Source organism: Chenopodium album, chromosome 5, assembly GCF_948465745.1.
Source record: "Chenopodium album chromosome 5, dcCheAlbu1.1, whole genome shotgun sequence".
NCBI lineage: Eukaryota > Viridiplantae > Streptophyta > Magnoliopsida > Caryophyllales > Amaranthaceae > Chenopodium > Chenopodium album.
In genome coordinates, this window is record NC_137838.1 from 58,763,362 (window position 1) to 58,778,218 (window position 14,857).

At 35.1% G+C, this 14,857-nt stretch overlaps 1 protein-coding gene across 1 annotated transcript; it reads right to left on the minus strand.

The window, feature by feature from the left end:
• Positions 1–359: 359 nt before the first annotated feature.
• Positions 360–11,434, minus strand: LOC145632129 (proline--tRNA ligase, cytoplasmic-like). The gene is made up of 13 exons (XM_081684420.1): positions 11,269–11,434; positions 11,116–11,195; positions 10,927–11,015; positions 10,741–10,833; positions 9,266–9,382; positions 8,892–9,079; positions 8,122–8,188; positions 4,703–4,825; positions 4,393–4,545; positions 3,666–3,950; positions 2,338–2,556; positions 1,377–1,470; positions 360–659 (listed from the first exon to the last, which is right to left on the minus strand). The coding sequence occupies exons 1-13, from the start codon at positions 11,412–11,414 to the stop codon at positions 595–597; spliced, it is 1,719 nt and encodes a 572-aa protein (XP_081540546.1). The 5' UTR covers positions 11,415–11,434; the 3' UTR covers positions 360–594.
• Positions 11,435–14,857: the final 3,423 nt, after the last annotated feature.

A 14,857-nucleotide genomic window follows, 5' to 3' on the forward strand; every position in this document is an offset into this window, starting at 1 on the left:
TACCAATTCTAGACGTGAAAACCCCGGGTTTGGACCTAATCCGGACCAGGACCGGAAACCTTGAATTTCAAGGACCGGGATCGGACCTGAATCTACAAGTCCGGGTCAAGTCGGTTTTCAGGTCCGGTCCTGTTTATGTACACTCCTAGTTCCCATTATTCACAAAAATGTCATCCTATTTATTTCATTGGCACATAAGTCCTATTTGTAAATATTTCTCCCATTAATTACAAGGGAAAAGTTACCTCCAAGATTAGTCACAATTGTAAGCTTGCTACTTCCTCAAAAAAGTTAATATGCTATTTCTATCAATAAGATCTACTCTAGTCTCAGCTACTAAGCCTAGGGCTTGACATGTCTGACTAAAGAAACTTTAATTGCATTTGTTTCATTGTGAGATTTGAAATGTTTTACGAAGTGTGGAACAACGAACTACCGCTTATGGTAGACTAAGAAATAATGGAACACGTGTGTAAAAAATATATAGAGTATTTAGAGAAATAGACAATACTACGAGTGATGTGCAAAAAAAAAAAAAAAAAAAAAAAAAAAAAAAAAAAAAAAAAAAACAGGAGAATAACAAAGATAGTAGTGCTAGTAGCTTCTGCCCCAATATGTCCATTTCTTGGCCGGCTTTCCAGAAGCAAAGCAAAGGGTGCCTAAAGAGCAATAGAAAAACGAGAAAAAAAAAAATCCGGTTCAGCAAGAAAGCTTAAAACCACTACATAATTATGCACTAGACAACAATTTGATGCATTACTACATGACTAGTATGAGTAGTATCAGTTTAGGGAAAAAAAAAAAAAAAAAGAGAATCAATTCTGGGATCAAACATGTGTCACTACAATGCAGGAGTTTAGAGATTAAAAATCATATATACTATGAGTAATCTATACTTAGTATTTAAAAAGGCAAACCAAAAAAAACATGTGTCATCATTTTATTACACTTCCCTATCTTCTTCTTCAACTCAACATGCCACATGTCGTTTTACATTTTTTATTTTTTATTATACAATTTTTCTTAACTCTTTCATTAAACACTTCATCTTCATCTCCCCTCTTTAATTCAACCTTTTTAATTACTCTCTTTGATTTTAGTCTCTCCATCTTCTTTCTATTAAGTCTCATTTTAAATTAAAGTCTCAAAATTTTTATTTATTTAATTATGTTTTTATTTACATATTACACTCATAATTATTTATTGGTATTTTCTCACTGGTCTCTCAATTTAATTTTCTATGAACAAGCCGTGCATTGCACGGGCCAGAAGACTAGTTGAGTATAAAACAATGACAGAATGCTTCAAACTAGCAGGTAGCAGCTTGAAAATTATAATTTTGCAAGAAATTCCATACAGAATTGGAGAGCTTATACCTTCTTCTAGCGCTGGCTGATCAAATGGTGAGCATAAAGTCTTAGCAGCTCCTATCTCTCCTTTTGTTCGAGCTTTGACATCCTTCTCAACTTCCTGAAAAAGGAAAAAACAATGCACGTCTCTTTAGAATTTTATCACATACAATCTAAGATTTGAAATCACTTCTATAAACACAAGAGGTGGATCTTGAGCTTTTTATTCCTGGGAAAGGGAGATTTGCATCATTTCTAAAAGCACATGAGGTGGATCTGAGCTTTTATTCCTGGTAAGGGGGGAGGGGCTGCATATTCTTCAAGTGTTATCCAGTCCAATACAAGGCCTGTTCTAGACTAAGGTCCCAAATCAATCAATCAAAGCCTTAATTCCACAAGTGGGGAGGACTAAGGTCCCAAAAATATATTAAACTTAAGGTAAAGTCCGGATTGGTGAAAAAATGGAAAATTTAGTCCCTAATGTTGATGATTAACTCAAGATTTATTGAGTATAGGATTATACAATTCAATAACCACTTTGCAACAATATGAAAACATCCAAATCAGTATATCAACTAGTATGCATCCAAATACCTCTACAAGTGGTGCATCACTATGGCAATTGTTCAATACACAAAAGTATACTGATACGAACACCATAGTCAGCATAAAAACAATATACTTGAGCAAGTCAATACAAAAACTAAGTTTTAAAACCTCCACTTCTAAGGTTGCACGCATGTGATGGCAGTGAGTATAGCCACGGCTTTCCTTTAAGAAAGCAACATATGTTAGATTTTACTTGAGTTAGATTCAATTAGATTACATCAAATTATCGAGTCCATACAAAGAACATGATCAACATGATTGTTTCTAATATTAGAAAGATACATATATATTAAGAATATAGATCAGAAAAAAACAAGACAAAGTGATGAACTTCTGAAATAATATGAACTCAAAAATAAATAAGTAAAATCTATGGTACCTCTTCATCACACCAAGGAGCTAAAATCAGTTTCTTCTGTGCCAATGCTTCAACAAACTCATCCCATGTCCTAACTTCTTTAACACATGCATCTCTCTTTTCCTTTGCAACATCAAACAAGTTTTGTTGAATTGTATCCAGCAATTCTTTCACCTGATCGACCAAATCTGCCATTGGTATATCCTTCTTGGACGAATTGTCACGTCGAACAGCACGAGTCTAAAAGTTGATAAAATTGTTAATCTCAACCATACTTGGCTTCTACAAAATATGGCATTAACAATAAAACTGATGTGGCCAATGGCTGTATGACATCACAAGCTATGCAACACAATAAAGTCATCCTGAGAAATCATCTTTTCAATTTAAATAAAATAAACAATAAAAATATATACATGAGCATAAGTATATCCTTCTTGGACGAATTGTCACGTCGAACAGCACGAGTCTAAAAGTTGATAAAATTGTTAATCTCAACCATTCTTGGCTTCTACAAAATATGACATTAACAATAAAACTGATGTGGCCAATGGCTGTATGACATCACAAGCTATGCAACACAATAAAGTCATCCTGAGAAATCATCTTTTCAATTTAAAAAAAATAAACAATAAAAATATATACATGAGCATATGGCATTCCTTTTTGCCACAAAAACATGAGTTACAGGGGGTCTGAACTCTGAACTATTTGATTCAGTGATGATTTTGATAGAGAGAAATAATAGGGATCTATGATAGTATTTTTTGCCCTTCAAACAAACTATTTGCCACAGCTGCTATAAACCACACCAAATTTAGTCCAATGGGGACCATTTACGAATTTTTTTAAATGCCTTACAAAACATATCAGACCAATGACCATTAAATCAAATATCTTTCACGCAATAGAACAATGTGCAATATGTTTCTCAAAATTACCCAAAAATACATAGTTACAGCACACAAAATTCATTATATTACTGCATCAGCCATCACAATCCGTCACTAAGGATAAAATCTAATTAAAATTTATTCAATTCCAGCCCAAGGAAAATTGTTAGGTTTTTTTTTTTTTTTTTCCCTCTCAATTACAATGCTATTTTGGTATTTCAGTGACAAATATATGTATTCTCTTTTCCTGAATGTATTTCAAACAATACAGCAACAAAGGGAAAAAGGAACTCAGCAGGCATGGTAACGAAATGCGTAAGACAAAAAGACACCCAGCAATAGCATTTCACAAAATTCATTGATCAGATAGATAAGCCCAAAATAACAAGTTTTAGATAAGAAAAACATAAAACATACAATTTTAAAAAACTTGGAGGAGACATGCATTAGATTTACCTGACTATTGGCCAAATCCTTTGGTCCAATCTCAAGCCTCAAAGGAACACCTTTCATTTCCCAGTGTGAATACTTCCAGCCTGGAGAATAGTTATCCCTAAGATCACATTCAGCCCGAATGCCTGCTTCACACAGAATTTTGACAGTAGAAGCACAAGCATCGAAAATTCCTTGTGTGTCAGCATCTTTGAAAGGTACAGGTACCACAATGACTTGGACAGCTGCTACTTTAGGTGGCAAAACTAAGCCTTTGTCATCACCATGTGTCATGACCATTACCCCTATCTGCAAATTGACAGAATAAAATTTAGATATAAAAAAAGTCAGAAAGAACCCTCTCGTCAAGACGTCAATCAAGGCCTCAAGGGGTCACATTCAACAAACAAGTGGCGTCATCAATCCATCCTATATTGAAACGTTACCCTCTATTGCCGCTTAAGAACCCCCACAGGAGGGTGACCAATAAAATGAATACTGCTCGTCATTAAGAATGTAAAATAACAAGATCCTAAGTGATGTCAATGAATATTATTACAGAAATGAGCCAATTTAAGAACCAAATAGTGACAAGAATATCATCAAACAGAATAACTCATTGCCAAACAAACAACTCATAATGTCCACCACAACCAAATACCAAGATACTGCAGACAGGAAAGTTGCACAAAAGTAAGCTCCAATCAAACAACTCTAGCAGTAATAGCAAATGAAGGGTAGAGGAGCAGACCGTTCTGGTACTGTATGCCCATGAGTTCTGCCAGACCATTGCCTTCTCTCCTTTCTCATTTTCATAAGTAATTTCAAACATCTTTGCAAAATTTTGACCAAGACAATGTGAAGTTGCACCTTGAACACCACGTCCAGTGTTTGGTATAAATGCCTGGAAAAGGAAGACAATATGCAATTTAAGATATTTAAAGAAAACAGACATTATCACGTCTCATAATACATATTACAACATTTATCGAGATTCCAATAATTTACATAGAAAAATTCATATGCAAAGAAGTTTCAACTCTTATTAAAAAAATTGCTACCTCAACACTTGTTGTGTAATATCCACCTGCAAACTTCTCCATCTCACTTTTCTTGCCCTTGACCACTGGAACAGCCAAAAACTCTTCATATATTCGCCGGTAGAGTTCCAAGATATCAAGAACCTAATGTAGCAATCAAAATATATGATAACATTAAGTTATTATTTTGGCCACTAGTAAATGATCAAAACAACATTGCAGCCATATGATTATAATAAGAAATAACTACAAAAGGATTTAATTCTTTTCATTTTGTTTTTCAGAAAGGCATATAATAACGTACTGGTTATCAATCAACATCCAACAGAATTAGAATACAGAGAAAACACCAGATTCTATCAGTTTTCACAGTCGGTGACAAACTCTTGAAAAAGTAGTTCAAATAGCAGCAGATACAGACTTTATTTGGAAATGTCATCCACTTGAGTATTACATTAAAATTGCAAGTCTAAATCATAGCTCTCTCTCACTAGACTCATTCTCATTCTTATTTACTTCATCTACATAAATTTATTTCATTGGAGCACGGTTAGCTAATGCCCTGTACCATTTTAAACTGTAAATGACGCCATGATCAGGACGTTGGAGAAGCCAGTAGACGAACATCTTCAACGTGTTTCAGACAAGGTAAAGATTTCAATATGATCTTGGTGCGCCTTGGGAATTGGATCTGCAAGTCCCTTTCATTTTTCATCATCAGCCCCCCACTAATAGGGGTGTTTTGGTTCAAGGAGATTCTATCAATGATGATGCTCATTAAAGGCATGAATAGTGACCAAGCAGAAAAAGGCATTATAACTGCCTGGCATGTGGGTCTTAGACATTTCATCTAGTCCAAAATATTTTCTTATTTTATATATATATATATATATATATATATATATATATATATATTTGCGTCAAGAAAGAACCTTGGAGAAATTGCTATCAATTCTTGAAGTAAGCAATTATGTCTTCAAGAGCAAAGGACACCAAAGACCAACAACCATGGGATGGCAAACTAGCTCTATAACATTTAATAGAAGTTCAAATTAATCAACCCCAAACTTACCCAAAAAAAAGATTATAGAGGAGAAAGGACATAAAAACGGGCAAAAAATATTCGCAAGAAAACTAAGATAAAAGACCAACAGAAGGTGAAAAAGATAAAATCCATTTTCAGAATTGAACAATTATAAAACAGCTCCAAAATGGTACAGCTTTCATTTTTGGAGTTAACATGGAAAAAAAAGGGAGAGAGAGAAATTCAAATATGTAAAAATAAGGGGGAAATCGAACAAAATCTCAAAAAGCATAAGCAACTCAAGAAAAGTAAGAAAAATATTTCGAAATACTACATAAATCTCTAACAGAAATTATAATACAATTCATGACAGCAACCTCTGAATTTTGAACAAAGCCAGTTGGTATATTCAAGTCAACCATCTAGAAAATCCTTTTCTTGAATTTCAGATTAAACCTATTATCGTGAAAAAAGACAAGAAGAAAGATAGTCCATGATATTGAATTGAATATATAACTGATCGATGATTAAAGCGTAGATAGGAATCTATAGGGAATGAGGATGAAAAAGGGCGACGGATTGCCAATAATTTATCAAAAGTCGATGAAATTAACCAAGTCTTCTTTTGATATGGATGACTAGAGAAATTAAATCCACAACCAAAATCAGGGTGAAAACACCAATCAAGCAATGAGTGAAAGCTGGGGATCAATATCTAAAATGAACTACGAACTATACGAACCATAAAGAAGATCTAAAATAACAAAATCCTATACTCTATGTCCTGGAAGGTCAAGGTGGTGTTAAGAAATCATGGCAATTCGAAGGCTTCCATCATTTTTACATGGAATTTAAGACTAGAGTACCTATCACAAAGTATGCTTCGGTAAGCGGTTCGAGTACAAAGACCGCAAAACACTAGTTGGGAGAATTCTAACATGTTTGGAGTTTTTTATACAAATTATTTCAGATCATAATACGCTATGGGACATTACACCCCAAAAAGTAGTACTACAGGCTAAGGTGAGAGAAAATGGGAAATGGTGTTTGTATGGGAAGGTGAAGATGAACCTGTAAAAGTAAATAAAATTGTTTTTCCGAAAAAGAATATAGATAATACTTTTCAAAAAGTTACCTTTTCCTCCCAATAACTCCCTATCTCACCACCTCCACCTCCCTGTGACTGTACAACAAGCCTAACCAAGCATCATAAGCCAAAAAACATATTGATATAATCGCGTCACTCAGTAAACCAAAAGCCCAAAACATATACTTCCTCCGTTTATAATTAGTTGACACATTTCATTTTGGCGCACATATTAAGGAGTGAAAGAGAAAAGCAAAAGACCCATATACCCTTACCCAACCTTATAGCACCTACTCTTCCCTTTGGCCAGGTAATAGAAACAGTGAACAAGGCCCACACCACCCCAACCTTTTGTCTTCTGGCCCACACTACCCCAAGTTGTCGTCTAAACCTTAGCCGCCGCACCTCTCTCACCGTTATCTACTCCGGCGACACAACCTTACCCCTGAGTGTGGTGTTTCTCACGGCCGATGCTCACTTTCTCTCTCCTCCTCATGTCAGCAAATCGGGCGATCCTCTCTGCCATGACCAAATCAAACGCCACCGGGTCATGGTAAGTTTGGAGGGTAGGATTCACTCGTGCTGCCGCCTTCAATTAGTAAGATTGGAAAACCCCGTCAAAGAATCAAGCTCACAAGATCACCAATCACGGAATGAGAGGAGGGATGAATTGATCAACATATGTAATGAAATAAGAAAATGGAATGATGGTGATGGCTATAGGGAGGAAAGAGAAACAATTGGCGTCCATGGTGGTCTGAATATCTTGACAGTGAAGGAAGAAGAAAGAGGGGGTTAAGGAAGAGAGATGAGAGAGGGGGGTCTATGTGGAGGAGAGTATAGAGATGAGGGCAAAAGTGACATTTAATATTACCCTTTTAACCCAAAATAGAATCGTGTCAACTTAAAATAGAGATGAGGGCAAAAGTGACATTTAATATTACCCTTTTAACCCAAAATAGAATCGTGTCAACTAAAAATAAACTTCCCAAAAAAGAATACGTGTCAACTAAAAAAAGACGGAGGTAGTATTTTCATTCCTCTATATTCAATGCCTTGATTTTCATATCTAGCGTATTTGTTCATCTTGATTTTTTGCCAACATCCATTTTGCCAACAAAGTGAAGAAAACTTATGGGTTATGGCCGACTTGACACTAAAACCATCCATTCTACTCAATTGCAAAAGCCCCAAGTTACTTTAGTAAGCTAATATGAATTAGCAGGGTCGCGTACTAGAATGTATTGGCACACAGGGGTAGTTATAGGAGTCGCATAAAGTAATTAGTTAAACCAGATATTAGCAAACTCCACTGCCATACGCTCATACCTCAGCATCTGCCTCTTCCTGTGTTGCAAATGCTGTATGGCCTTCTTGCCAGAGAAATTCACGACTCCTACAAACACAAGAGCAAGCCTAAATTAGCTTATATATAGAAGATCATTAGCATGTAACAAAGATTGTTAAGAATTGTATTCCTCTCTCAGTAGACTGATTTCTTAACAATATACTTTTGTTCCTGACAAACAAAATCAACTTATTTATATATTTCTTCCTTTCAATAGTGCTCCTACCTTTGTTTTTAACAGGTAAAAAATTACATAAATAAAGTACCAAGAGAGTTGTATCACTTGTATGTCCAAATAACCATTTCTTCCAACTACCTGGTAGAATACTATCCAGAATAATCAAGAAAAGGCAATTACTAATACAAACCCAACCTAGTTTTGTTACCCAACAAATTACAAATAAGAGAATGATAATGCAAACCTAACATATAACAACTAAGAGAATAAACCTTATAGATACTCTTTTCTTAACTGAATACCCCAAAACAGATGCCCCCTCACAGTTATCAGACCTTCAGGTTAGCAATTCATTTCTATCCCTATCTGGAGTCATCAGAGCTTCAGGGTTAGCAATTCTTTCTTTCACTATATGACTCTTTATATTTGCAATTAAAATGACAAGACAAAGTAATGTATTATCCAATAGAGTCATCAACCATGATACGCTAAGGAAAAGAAAAGAAAGGAAAAATGCACACCATGTAGAACGAACTTACAAGCATTATGTAAAAAGAGTACACCATATACTACCTGATAAAAGGAGTTGGATTGCTGAATTCCCAACGGACAACATTACACCACTGATTCAGTCTTAGAGGTAAGTCACGGTGCCCCCTGATCCACTTTGAATAGTAAGGGTACATAACAGTCTCACTGGTTGGACGAATAGCAATAGGCACCTCCAAGTCAGATTGCCCAGACTTTGTTACCCATGCAACCTATATAAAAAGTTTCAATTATTAGAAGCATGCGGAAAAAACCCCCAAGAAATTCTATTAACAGCTCTCCCAATCTCATCCATCCAAATTAGCGACACAGCCAGCATTCCCTTGTCATCTGAACCTCTCCCTTTCACATGTCTCAAAGATATAGTTCAACAAACAAATGTGCTCATTTGAGCTTACCTCGGGGGCAAACCCTTCGATGTGATCTTTTTCCTTCTCCAAAACACCAGGTGAGACAAATAGTGGGAAGTAGCAATTCTTTATCTTCATCTTCTTGATTTCCGCATCGAAAAATTCCTAAAATTTTGAAATTATAGAATCATTAATATAATTAGGAAGATGCACGTAGTAGTAACCCTGAAATCATATATAGATTGGGCCTTAAAGACAACTTAGGACTTACTAAACAAATCTGGACTTACCTAAGCTAATTGACCCCTTTCTGAATTAATATAAGCATGTTAATCCTGAAACTTACATTTCAAGGTGACATTAAAAGTCTAATATCAGCTTGTTTCATACCCTGCCTCTACTCTTCTAGATTGGGAAAAGTGGAAATTTCGCTGGATGGTTCTGGCATATATTCAGTAAGGCTTCAATCAAGCAGCAATTGTCATTCTAAAACGATATGAGATCAAGGAGGGAGGAGAGATTGAATTTGTAAGTTTGCAACAAAGAATATTTCAAATTGACCCTAGACATTTGTCCGGCATGATAGAAAATTCCTAGACTTTCATCAATGATAAAAGAGAAGATATAAGAACGAAAAAACCATATACTCTACCTAGATCATTTTCCATCCAAAGAATCGAATCCTTCCCTCAATCACTGGCAAATTTCACAAAATTCAGAAATATCCTTCTCAAATATCCTAAATTCCTAATATTGATTAGATACATCAAGCCATCACTTCCGTACAAAACATAGGGAGGGGGGTGGATAAGAGAACATATATCCCAAACATGATTTGCACAAAAGTATAATCATAAATTCAGTGATGTAACAACCAGCAAGTGACCTCCCTCCAACAAAACTTACCTTGAATACCATATCATATCTTCCTTCCTCAAAGGATAACATAGAAATTCTCGTAACCTAAAATCTATCCCTGCTAGCCTTTTGATATTACATATTGGGAACCAAAAAAACCATGACAAATATAGGTTATTGACTCTTCAACTGAGGTAATCTGTCTGATTTTATAGAAGTTTAGTCTGACTTGGTGAGTGCCTACAATCAAATAACATTGTCATGGACACACTGAATCTAAAAGCATAGGTTCTTGAAATAAGGTGAAGAGAACATAACCATAGAAGAACAACACCTCCGCTATTAGTTTTTAAAAGACATTAGAGTCATTCCTCAAAAAGCATTCAACATAAGCTTGAAAGGTTTCATCACAAACTACAACAGTAAACATTTCGAAAAGAAATTAGGAACCCTTCTCCTATCCGAATTTGAAGTGTTAGCACGATATTGCTATTGAAGCTCACGTTCAATAAAAGTTCATTTTACACGTTGACAAGTTCACGCAACCCCGAAACTGACCAAGCAACAAAAGATCCCAACCCCATAAGCAAGTCGATTGCTAATGGCATCCACAAATTCTTTCTACAACATGTCAAAGCATTTTACTGAAATAAAAGATAACTCACTTGCATAGCCTCCCAAATCGCCATAGTCCACGGCCTGAGAATGTAACACCCAGAAATATCATAATACTCAATCATCTCAGAATTCACAACAACCTGCATTATCAATCACAAAGGTCATTTCAACCCAATTATTCATTACATAGTACTATAATTCAACCAAAAAATACAAAAACAAAAATAAAATACCTCAGAATACCACTCCCCAAAATTCTCATCCTTCTTATTAGTTAACCCTAATCCAGTCTCTTTCTTCACCTCCTTCTTCTTCTTCCCAGCTAAAAATCCCAATCATTAACGACTCCATTAATCTTCCATTAACAACAAAAACAATGCATTAAAATTTTAAAATTAACATCAAAAAATTCACAAACTCACCATTCTTAGCCTTAGGATCAGCAGTTTTAGCCTTGGAATCACCAGCCATAGCAAACAGTCTTCTACTACGATTAAAATACCTGCAAAAAGTCAAACCTAGAGTTGAGCAAATGCAGAATTTGAATCGCGAAAATGGCGGCGAAGAAGGTTTACCTGTGCGACAGTAATGGCGGCGGAGGTGACGAGAGGAGAGAGAAAGAGAAGAAGGAGAGAATGCGAGAGGAAGTGAGATAACAAGGGCGGGTGAGCGAAGATGATGCTGCGCTAATAAAGGTGCAAGCGAAACCGGCAGCAGACATTAAAAGTTGTTGACTTGATTGTACTTCGTATTTGTTTAGTGTATTTGGGTTTACTAGATAGCCCCCCACATTCTTCTTACACTCCCTTGCTAAAACCCTACTAATTGACTTGGATAGGGTGATGCTAGAGGATAGGATAAATAATTCTAGTTCCGTTTGAAATGAATTACTATCTCCGTTTTATATTATTTACGACCCCGTTTGGTTTGATGTAAAGAAATTTCAATTAAAAATTAATTTTCATGGAAAACATATTTTCAAGGAAAAATACAATTGTAAATAATTAGGTTAACGTTGTTTGGTTACATACAAGAAAAGTAAAAGAAAAATAAAAATAGGAGTGGGAGTGGGAATGTGAGGATAGTAGATAGATGAGATGAAAGTAATAAGGAAGGAAGGAAAATGCGACTTCCCTTATTTTGTGAAGGAAAACGTTTTCCATTAGGGTTGTTCATCGATCCAAGATCGGACCAAACCGACCTGGCCCGAAAATTAGAATTTTAAAAACCGAAGACCGAACCGATTAAGCTAAGACCAAACCCGGACCTGACCGAAAGAATTGGTCCAAAACCCAGACCGAACCGCTTTGGGCCGATTAAGAATTTTTAAAAAAAAGAATTCTAATTTTTTAAATAATTTTATGGATAACTCAAAAAAAGTAAAGGAAAATCTACACTTAAACGTCTTTTTTTTTGTATATTTAGTACAAAAAAATTCATAAATTTAAAGCTTTCTAAGCTTATTAAGGATCATCTTAACCATTATTTAAGGTTTCACGCATATTTTAAATAAAAAAAAAAAAAAAAAAACGGCCTGGTCCAAGACAAGTTTTTATAGGGGTTTGGACCAGGACTGAAAAAAAATAAATTTCTAGACCCGAAGACCGGATTGATTAATTCGGTCTGGAGTCAGTCCGAGGTGGTCCGGTTCATTTTTTCGGTCCAGACTGATTTATGAACACCCTTGTTTTCCATCATTAAGGATGCAATTTTTCACCATCGGGAAAATTGTTTTCCACCCCTTCACTATCTAAACAAAGGAAAATGGAAAAAAAAAATTGTAAAACTCATTTTTCATGAAAATATTTTACAGTGCATCAAACCAAACAAGGCAATCTCGACCTGACCCATGATTCGAAATTTGATCTGAAATCATTAACCTAAGGAAATTCTAAGTAAATTTTGATATCGCTAGGATGTATCATGTTAGTTTGATTTTATTTACGTTTATGTACTCAGCTTTGCTGATTTCATACTGTGTGTTGCTTTATTTTTATCTTGACCCTACGATTACCTATTTGATTGTGAGTAGTAGGGATAACATAAAGAGAAGCTTTTCAAGTAATGCAGCATATTTCATATTGGGAATTGAGCATAGAGAGATTATGTTTCTCTTATTACTTGTTTACCTAAACTTTATTATTTATGGATATTTTGATTTGAGCGTTGATACTAATGTTATTGACTTCAAAATATTCGGTTAGGTTTTAATAGCCTACAACTAGTGAGTAGCCCGAGCGATGCCTCGAGTTGCTACTTTTGTTATCGTGCAATTGAGATTTAAAAATATAAAATCAATATTATTGAATATGTTTTTTTTTCTTCTGATAATTGAATCATGCAGTTTACACTTATATACATTTCTTTTTCGTATTTATAATATGCTTGATGATGGGCTAAAATGGTTAGGTAGCCAATTTTTTCATAAGTGGTTGAGTGTTCGAATCCCCTTAACGGTATACAGAGTATTTTTATATGAAGTAATATGGTTGCTTGGGTAAGGTGATGTGGCATAAAGAGATGTTGGGTAGGTGATGTGGCATCATAAAATGCTTGTAAATGAGGTGGCATAATTTAAAAGGATCTACGTGTCACATGGACATTTTTATAAACGCCTTTTAATAGATTAGTATAGATGGTTACAACTTTTAGGTTTGAGCTTTACTTGGTGTGAATTATTATGACTTCGTTTGACTTTGGGTTGTTTTGTATGTATTTGATTTTGTTTGAATTGTTTTGAAAAGTATTCTACTGTGTGTAAAAATGTCTTTTTAGTGGCAACAATGCTCAATCTTTCCCTTAAACGAGTTTATTAGAGGGCAAAAGGCGATAGGTCGTTAATTCACCATATCAAAAAGTTGTGTGGCTTACCATCGTTTAAGGAAAATCCTACAATAATACTTAGATTAAGATATTGCTACTTGTATCGCTCTAATTAAAGAAAGATTTACTCCATATTAAAAGCAATAAAGCCAAGCACATATGTACCAAAATCCTGTGAATTACAAATGAAAGGCAAAATTGGGTGTTCAGCAAATTAGCTTACATAAGCATTTAGCTTATGTTTACAAAGTCATTACCTACAACTATATCTAAAAAATCTCATACTTGTTGCAAAAAATATGAAATAGAGATAGTATATGTGACGTATAAAAATGTATGTAGTATCCAAGTTAAAGAGGATAATAATATGTACATGCATTCTATAACCCCTTAGCCATGTTTTATGAGAAAATCCAAGTTGATATCAGTGATAAACTTGAACTGTTTATCTCATGGAAATTTGGTAATAAAATTGCATTGATGTGCGTGTCTAGGCAATAAAAAAATGCTTTTGAATTGAAAAACTGACATATGTCTTTTTGGCAAGAAAAAGTGCAATAAACAGAGTTAACAAACGTTATATTGGGAGCTGTCTACACTTAACTTGGGTAACTTAAGGTGAGTTAAGTAACTCACAGGTGACAAATGACTCAAGCTGCCATGTTGCTCATGAGAGAAAAGCTTATTCAGAATAGCTTATCTTGAAAAGCAAGCTAGCTATGAGAGTACATGAAAATTCCCCAGCAACATCAATTTGGATTCCCAATACCCCTAATTTAGTTATTCAAGCAGATTAAATGGAAAATAGAATTCTTCTAGGCCTGGAAATGAAAAGGCTCACAAGCTCCATCAATGGTTAATACCAATAAGAGGGGGTAAATCAAACAAGCAAACAAAAAAACCTTCCCTTTAGGGTTAACCATTTCCTTAGTTTCTATATTTTTACTAGGGTTTTCGTTGGATTTGGCGGTGAAGCCGCCGAAAATGGTGTTGAGGTCTGGTGTCCGCCATTAATGGAGCTTGAAGAAGAAGATGAAGGTGTGTAGGATAGTCAAATTAAATCGCAAATATTACCGACTTTATATGAAAAGTTCCAACTGAACGCCTACCGGAGAATTGAACCCAAAAGAAAATCGATCTGAAGTGTCGAAAAGTTCACACGAATTTTCGCTGAATTGAAGAACCACTTGAAATTCTTGCTGAAGTGTCGCTGAATTCAAGGATATTGGGTTTGCAGAGGTAACACTAACTAACCATAGTTAGAGATAGGGACTTTAACGCTTTGTTAACAGCAGAAGTCTGTGAAATTTTGCTTGACAATTACACCCTTTACTTTCCACG

Coding starts and splice junctions, on each gene's coding strand:
- LOC145632129 (XM_081684420.1), bottom strand. CDS start 11,414: ATGTCTGCTGCCGGTTTCGCTTGCACCTTTATTAGCGCAGCATCATCT. Junction 4,826..8,121: donor AGGAAGAGGCAGATGCTGAG/GTATGAGCGTAT, acceptor TTGCTACATTAG/GTTCTTGATATCTTGGAACT. Junction 4,546..4,702: donor ATTACACAACAAGTGTTGAG/GTAGCAATTTTT, acceptor TTCCTTTTCCAG/GCATTTATACCAAACACTGG.